The sequence below is a fragment of the Panthera pardus genome, unplaced genomic scaffold (assembly GCF_024362965.1).
Source record: "Panthera pardus isolate Hobbes unplaced genomic scaffold, ASM2436296v1 HiC_scaffold_18, whole genome shotgun sequence".
Lineage (NCBI taxonomy): Eukaryota > Metazoa > Chordata > Mammalia > Carnivora > Felidae > Panthera > Panthera pardus.
In genome coordinates, this window is record NW_026526743.1 from 38,747 (window position 1) to 47,640 (window position 8,894).

General features: G+C 41.8%; 1 protein-coding gene across 1 annotated transcript; it reads left to right on the plus strand.

Moving 5' to 3' along the window:
- Window positions 1-5,894: 5,894 nt before the first annotated feature.
- LOC109257968 (vomeronasal type-1 receptor 1-like) lies at window positions 5,895-6,800 on the plus strand. The gene is given in 1 exon segment (XM_019434452.1): window positions 5,895-6,800. A coding segment is annotated over 1 exon segment (906 nt).
- The last annotated feature ends 2,094 nt before the right edge of the window (window positions 6,801-8,894 follow it).

An 8,894-nucleotide genomic window follows, 5' to 3' on the forward strand; every position in this document is an offset into this window, starting at 1 on the left:
CACTGGTTCTCAAAAAAATCTCCTCTTTTTGTTCTTGTAAGTACTTATTACATGGGTAATTTTATGTTTATGATATTGCAACTATTCTATTTCTCTGCCATCTAGTCAAATAAAATGACCATTAGGGCAAGAATTTTGACTCTTTGATTATTCATCAATAGCGGGCATCAAAAAAACTCTGACCCCAGGCCAAATCTGACCCACCACCTGTTTTGCACGGCTAGTGAGCTAAGAATCATGGTTATTCTATTTTTTTTTTAATTTTTTTTTCAACGTTTTTTATTTATTTTTGGGACAGAGAGAGACAGAGCATGAACGGGGGAGGGGCAGAGAGAGAGGGAGAGGTTATTCCATTTTTAAGCGGTTGGAAAAAGAAAGATGAACAATAGTTATGGACAGTTGAAAGTTATAAGGTTCAGATTTTACCGCCCATAAATAAAGTTTTATTGGAACACGGCTACACTGGATTGCTTACATATTGTCCATGGCTGCTGTCCCACTGCTATGGCAGAGTTGAGTAGTTGCAACAGAGACCCCGTCTAAAATTCTTAGCATCTGGCCCTTTCCAGGAGAAGTGTGGCAACGCTGGACTCAGTAGAGAGACAAATGCCTGGCAGATCATGGAATCTATTGGTCCAAATTCAGTGTATCACTTAGACGTCAGGCATTTACCTCAAGAGCTGACTTTTACTTTTTTCAAAGTTTATTAATTTATTTGGGGACACCTGGTTGGCTCAGTCGGTTAAGCCTCTGACTCTTGACTTCAGCTCAGGTCATGAACTCATGGTTTGTGGGATCGAGCCCCGAGTCAGGCTCTGCGCTGACAGTATGGAAACTGCTTGGGTTTCTTCTCCCTCTCTCTCTGCTGCTCCCCTGCTCCCTCTCTCTTTCTCCCCAAATAAATAAACAAGCTTTAAAAAATAAATAAATAAAAGCAATCACTTGTTCAGCAGTGGGATGACAAGAGGCCCCCCTAGAGTTAACAGGCAAAAGGAATCGTTGGCTGCTGAAAGGTCAAGTTTGTGGAGTCAGACAAGGAGACACTGGTAGATGAAAATGTCACCGTGGGGACATGGGAGTTTGCACTCATCCACACAAGGGACCTCTGTACCATTCTCAAGACATGTCTGTTTCCACATATCACAGAAAAGTTTCTCTGCAAGTTATGTTGGTCTCTCTGGGTTTTTCTCACTAAGTGTTGCTCATGTTATTTATTTATCTTGGGCCAACAGTTTCTCCGGGATATTATCAATTCCCCTTGTAGACACTGTCATTGCTACTGGTGACATTATAATTGCTGCACTGGTGGGAAATGAGATCATGGTGTCCCTTATCTATAACTTGGAGTCAGGTGCTTTCTCACACTCTCAGGCATAAACCTCGGCAGTGACAGACTCACTATCCAGGTAGCAGAGATCTGCTTGGTGAGTTTTTTTTCTTTTTCCTCCTTTTAGAAAATATCAGAAAAAGTCACTTTCAGTGTTAGAGCTTTATCTTAGAATCCTAATATACTTCTTACCTGGGAAGCGATGCGTGCGATATTAAATCTGAGGATTAGAGAGAAATACAGTACCTTCAGGAGGGCACTAATATATCTCGTGTTTATACTTTATTTGGAGTTATCCTCTTTCCCTTGATTTCCTTTTTGTTCTTGGCTTCCTGAAACCTCCTGTCCATCCTGTCTCACTATCAGACTTGCCAGAAATCTCCTCCTTTCTCTTCCAACCTTTTAAACCCTCTCTTTAAAGTTGGGGACCACAGACTCTCCACTGTAGGAATATTATGATGAATAAATAAGATACGTGTCTGGCTTTAAGCATGACATTTTTTTCTTGTTTTGTCAGTGGTCAAAACTGGCTTCAGAAGAAAGCCATCCCTTTGGGCAGTGTGAGGAAAAGGCATAAATCATATTCTTCTCAGGTTCTTCTTAGACCAAAGGAGAGAAATGTAATTGTTGACTCTAACTCTCTTAAGGAGAGAGATATTCCTGAATTTATTTCCCAGAATCAATAATGGACATAAAGCCACTCATTGACCACATCCCCAGTGCTGAGCCAGTGTCATAAATGGGCCATGGCATTAAGACAGGAAATCCTGAGTTTGGGGCTCTAATTCAGGGAACTATCCCTAGGTCTGACCCTACCCTGCCCTTGGTGTGACATGGGAAAATGAAACATGCCATCAGGAAAATGTGCCATACAAGGGCAGGGCCCAGCAAAGAGCCCATGGAATATAGGGTTATTTTTAACATTAGTTGTTGGTACCTGCAGGAGCCACGTGAAGGCTTCCACCTGGCTTCTCCCCACCCGGCTAGAGGCCACTGCCTAAAGAAGGGCTTTAGGTCTGCCTTTTCTGTCTGCGTATATGACTTCCTGCTATTTTCCCTTTAACGACTGACTCATTAAAGGGAAAATAGCTAGCAGTCCTTTGTTGCCCTTATATATAGTACTCTTTTTTGACAAAGGAAGCCTGGATCCTAAATATTTGGATGTCCGTGTTCTTTTTTCTTTTCTGGGTGTTTTTTTTTTTTTTAATGTTTATTTGTTATTGAGAGAGAGAGAGAGAGAGCGAGCAGGTGAGGGACAGAGAGAGAGGGCGACACAGAACCTGAAGCAGGCTCCAGGCTCTGAGCTGTCAGCACAGAGCTGGTCGCGGGGCTTGACCTCACGGACTGCGAGATCATGACCTGAGCTGAAGTCGGGCGTTTAACTGACTGAGCCACCCAGGCACCTGTCCTTGGTGGTTTCATATTTTATTTTTGGAAAATGTAGAGCATTAACATGGTCTGAAAACTCAAAAATATATGAAATCTTATTATTAGAGAAATGTCCTTCCCTCTCTTAACTCTCTTTTGAGTCTGGGAGCATGCATTTTCCATCCCTGCCTGGTAATCTCTCTCTTGTGGAAAAGTCACAAGGCTCTTGGTGCCCTTGCTCAGTGTAAGGAGAGGAGAGGGGAAGAGCTGTAGGTCAGAAAGCCCCAGGTTCCACGGAACCACTAATCCTGCACTGAACCCCAGGGGCGCCTGGGTGGCTCAGTCAGTTGAACCTCTAACTTCAGCTCAGGTCACAATCTCGCAGTTCATGGGTTAGAGCCCCGAATCGGGCTCTGTGCTGACAGCTTGGAGCCTGGACCCTGCTTCCGATTCTGTGTCTTCCTCTCTCGCTCTCTCTCCCCCTCCCCCTGCTCACACTCTGTCTTTCTCTCTCTCTCAAAAATAAATAAACATTAAAAAAATTTTTTTAAAAACCCTGCACTGAACCCCAAGTTCGGTTGCCCAGTTGCTTGAAAGGCCAATACTCAAGAGACGGTTTAGATCAGAAAGGAATCTCAGCTTTATTCAGGAGGCCGTACATCTGGGGAGAAGCTGAGCACTTGTCCAAGATTTCTGCTTGGCCCAGGGCTTTGTTTTGTTTTGTTTTTTTAAATTTTTTAAATGTTTATTTTATTTTTGAGACAGAGAGAGACAGAACATGAGTGGGGGAGGGGAAGAGAGAGAGGGAGACACAGAATCCAAAGCAGGCTCCAGGCTCTGAGCTGTCAGCACACAGCCCGATGCAGGGCTCGAACTCTTCAAACATGAGATCATGACCTGAGTTGAAGTCAATGCTCAACCAACTGAGCCACCCAGGCGCCCCTGGCCCAGTGTATTTTAAAGAGGTTTAGGGATGAGTAAAGGCAGTGAAATAGTCTGTAACTTTTCTTTCTTTCTTTCTTTCTTTCTTTCTTTCTTTCTTTCTTTCTTTCTTTCTTTCTTTCTTCTTTCTATTTTATTTTAAAGTAACCTCTACATCCAACATGGGGCTCAAACTCACAACCCTGAGATCAAGAGTCGCATACTCCACTGACTGTGCCAGCCAGGCACCCCTGTAACATTTCTTGATTACATGTGGAGTCATTGGTGCCAGCGACAAATATCACCTCTGTGCTCATGGGTTGTACGAGGGGCTCCAGTTTCTGTTCTGTGATGTGCAGGACTCTGTTCTTTCTGCAAAGGAGGGCAAGATCCACAGCTACACAAAGGGAAGTCAGGAAAATCATTTGTGTGACCTAAAAAAAAGAAGAGCATTTTACTAAAAGAAAAAAAAAATTGCTAGGCTAATTATAAATTGAGGTGGCTTCAAACAGATTTGCTGACCTCTGTAGCACAGGAAAATTCTGGTCCTTCTCTCCTCAAGGCCAGTTATCTGTCTGCTGTGGATCAAAGGACTTAGGTCAGCAAATAAGCTGTGTGTTAACTTGAAGGCAGTTAACCCTTAAGACCAGCTGCAGTGCTGTTTACAACTCCTCTAGAAAACTTCTCTGGCCAGGGACTCCACTTTCAACACTAATAAGAGAGCAGAACTTTATTGGGGAGATTTCTTCCATAATCTGCCTTTCTGGGTCTTGGTGGAGAAAGAAGAGAGCGTCTGGGGAGAGCTGATTATCCTACATCTGATGTCATCATTTTCTCAATTCAGCAAGACTTTTAATCTTCCTGGATAACCCCCTCCAATGTCATGCCACCTGAGATATGGCTATCTAGTGCTACGGATAGGGATCAAGAAATATCCTCTATGATATAAGGGAGAAGCAAGTGCAGAATATCAAAGCTCTCCAAAATTATTTCCTTCTTCTGCATCCATCAACAAAAATGTTTCTAAAGCTTGTGCATGTAATATTCTCTTATGATGTTTAAAGCCTATCTATATCTACTGTAATATTCTTCTACCATTATAAAGTTGTTAGTTTTTTCCCTTTTGTCTTGGCCATATTTACCAATGTTAGACTCATTTATATATCTTTTATATTTTTGTCAATTATAGTTATTTTTATTTCTGTTCATTACATTATCTTTAGTGCTGTCTTCCTTCTAATGTCTTCAGTAAAATTAGGAGAATGCATAGTTTAATTTTAAAATGTTTTTTTTTCAGTTTAAAATTATTCCATAAAATCTGTTAAATCAGGCAGCCTGACGACGTTATTCATATCCTCTATATTTTACCTATTTTTGTGAACTGAGTGGCATTCTCACAGAGAAATCTGTTAAAATCCATCTGTGTCCTTATATTTCCCAAAGCTTTTTATGTATAAAGAGACAACTGTCAGTTTAAACCTTACAGGGTTGAGCCATTAACATGAACGGATAAACCTGGTTTCACGAAGGCTGTTATGAATTAGGGGGTGCCTGCCCTAGTCAATGGAGTTGACATTACCTGGCTCCATAAACCATTTATTATGGGAGAACAGTGGTCACACCATAGAATTTTCTAATTAAAAAAATTTTTTTTAATGTTTATTTATTTTTGAGACAGAGAGAGACAGAGCATGAACGGGGGAGGGTCAGAGAGAGGGAGGCACAGAATCTGAAGCAGGCTACAGGCTCTGAGCTGTCAACACAGAGCTGATGCAGGGCTCGAACTCACGGACTGTGAGATCATGACCTGAGCCAAAGTCGGATGCTTCACCGACTGAGCACCCAGGTGCCCCAGCATTTTCTAATTTTTAAAAAGAAACAAAAACTTTCAGATCATGTAAAAGTTGGCAGAGAATCTAAAATATTTAAACTACAGGGTGGGAAAAGGAAGTGAAATATTGGGACCATAAACTTACCGTTTCCTACCCTTGGGTAGCCTATGTTTAGAAAACTGTCATTCATAAATGTGCATCCACATACCCTAAATGAAATGCTAGCAAATCGTATACTCTTGGAAGAGAACTAGATTCCTCTTTCAGAGTAGTTCGACTCAATATTTGTACATCCAATAATATGAAGTAGGATTTTGCAAAGAGGAGTAAAGGTGAAATTTGTTAATAATGAATTTGCCATGCTAAAGAAAATAATGCACATATTATTTCTCTCTAGATCATCTGGCTTTGAATAAAACAAGCTCCTTCTGGGCATTGACATTATTATGGCTTCTTGTGAGTTTGTAGTGGGGATTCTCTTTCTCTTCCAGACTGGAACTGGGCTAGGGAATTCCTTACTCCTTTATTTCTATGTGTTGACTTTGTTCACTAAACACGCTCAGAGACGTACAGACCTAATTCTCAACCATTTGGCCTTAGCCAACTTTCTGATCCTTTTCTCTAGGGGAATCCCTCAGACACTGGCTGCTTTTTGTTTGGACAATTTCCTGGGAGAAGCTATGTGTAAGATTGTGTTTTATACTCACAGGGTGGCCTGAGGGGTTTCTCTCTGCACCACCTGCCTTTTGAGTGGCTTCCAGGCTATTACTATTAGTCTTAACAATCCCAGGTGGGCAGAACTCAAACTGAGAGCTCCTAAGTTTGTTCAACCCTCCTGTTGCCTCTGTTGGATTCTTCATCTCCTGATAAATATTGTCGTGCCAGTGAAAGTGACTCACCCAGGGAGTACTAGAAACATTACAAAAAGGGATTTTGGATTGTGTTCTGTCAAAGGGTCCAATTCATTCGTAAGCTCACTCTGTGCATTCCTGTTTACCTTCCTTGATATTTTGTGTTTGGGACCCATGGGTTGGGCCAGTGTCTCCATAGTGCTCTTCCTGCAAAGACATAAGCAGAGAGTCCAATACCTTCACCACACCAGTCTCTCTCCCAGAGCCTCCCGAGAGACCACTGCCACTTTTACTGTCCTGCTTCTAGTGAGCTTGTTTCTTTCCTTTTACTTTCTGTCCTCCCTCTTATCACTCTATATTACTTGCTTTGTCAACCCAAGCCTGCAGCTGGTGAACATCGGTACATTCCTTTCTGCTTGTTTTCCAGCTTCCAGCCCCTATGTGCTCATCAGCCATGAAATTAAAGGCTTTGTCAGTTATAAGACAAAAATCTCCAAATAGTCCATTTACAAACAGCTACCCTTCATTCCACAATTTTTTTGAGTACAAAATATTTGGCAACTGTGAGTCTAACTGTGGCCTCATTTAAAATATATCCCGGTTATGTTTCAATGTGAGATTTGTCTCGTGATTTAATTTTCTAAATGCATTTATTTTCTTGTTGAATATTGCCTTCCAATGTAGCAAAATATGTTCTATTCTCTGCAGAAACTGCATAACCCAAGAAAAATGGGCTCACTTATATTGACACTTGGCTTCACCCTAATGACATGGCAGGACCTATATAATAACCTTAATAGGAGACCCACTGGATACTCTTTGTGCCCTACCACACATGATCTGAATTCGCTTTTAAAGGCCTCATCTTTTAATATGAATCAGCCAAAGGCCAGCAGCCATTTGAAGAAACATTCTACCTTGATAGAAAAACACAGGGATGGGGGGGTGCGGGAAGTAACATGGAAAAAACAAAGCATATTAAGGAAGTAGACTAAAGTCCTGCAATTTGTAAGTAATATCATTGATGAGATATGAAATTCCACTGCATGCATGAAGCAAGGATAGGATGCTATTAAAATGAATGATAGAAGACTAAAATGAGCTTTTGGGAATCAGGACCATGACAGAAGAAAGTACTCAGGCAGAGGGGTTGGAAGGTAATATGAAGCAACCTCTAGGAAATTGGAAGAAGGGGAAAGAACACTGGAAACATTAGAAAAACAGCAAAACTTTACTGGATGAATAATAGCGCTGGGAGAAAGAAATGTAAATGTGGAGAGGAGAATAACATCAAAGAAATTCTACAAGATGGTTTGTCACATCCATTAACAGACTAACGAGGCCTATTTGTTTAATGGGAAAAGGATCAAAATAAGCCCATATCTAAATTTTAAAATATTGGAGAGACTAATATTCTATAGTTCCATCCATGGCATTGCAAGTGGCAAGCTTTCATTCTTTTTTATGGCTGAGTAATACTCCGTTGTATGTATTTCACTTATGTGGAATTTAAGAAACAAATGAATATTGGGGGGAAATAAAGAGAGGCAAAGCAAGAAACAGACTTGTAACTATAGAGAACAAATTGATGGTTTGCTTGGGGGGGCAGTGGACTGGGGATGGGTTAAATGGGGGATGGGTATTAAGGAGGGCACTTGTGATGAACACTGGGTATTATATATGAGTGATGAATCACTAGCTTCTACACCTCAAACTAATCTTGCACTGTATGTGAACTCACTGGAATTTGAATAAAACTTGGATGAGAAAAAAGTATTGGAGAGAAATAACAACTTCCTAAAGATTCTGGAGAGCAAACAACTGGTCATATCCAAAGGGAGGAAAATCAAAATGGCCTCAGGTTTCTAAAGAGCAACATTGAAAACTGGGATGTGATGGAACAATGCTGTCAAACTTCTGAGATAATGATTTACAAACTCAAATTGGATACCTGTCAAACTAAATTAAAAAAAAAATTTTTAACGTTTATTTATTATTGAGAGACAGAGAGAGACAGAGCATGAGCGTGGGAGGGGCAGAAAGAGGGGGAGACACAGAATCCAAAGCAGGCTCCAGGCTCTGAGCTGCCAGCACAGAACCAAATACGGGGCTCGGACTCACAAACCGCCAGATCATGGCCTGAGCTGAAGTAGGACGCTTAACCAACTGAGCCACCCAGGTGCCCCTCAAACTAAATTTTTTTAATGTTTATTTTTTAGAGAGAGAGAGAGCACAAGCAGGGGAAGGGCAGAGAGAGAGGGAGACAGAATTCGAACCAGGCTCCAGGCTCTGAGCTGTCAGCACAGAGCCTGACATGGGGCTGCAACCCACAAACCGAGGGATTATGATCTGGGTTGAAGTCCTACACTCAGCCGACTGAGCCACCCAAGCGCCCTGGATGCCTGTCAAACTAAACGCAGGGATGATATAAAAAAAAAAAGGTGTTTTCAGGGGCGCCTGGGTGGCTCAGTCGGTTAAGCGTCCGACTTTGGCTTAGGTCATGATCTCACGGTCCGTGAGTTCGAGCCCCATGTCGGGCTTTGTACGGACAGCTCAGAGCCTGGTCAGATTCTGTGTCTCCCTCTCTCTCTCTGA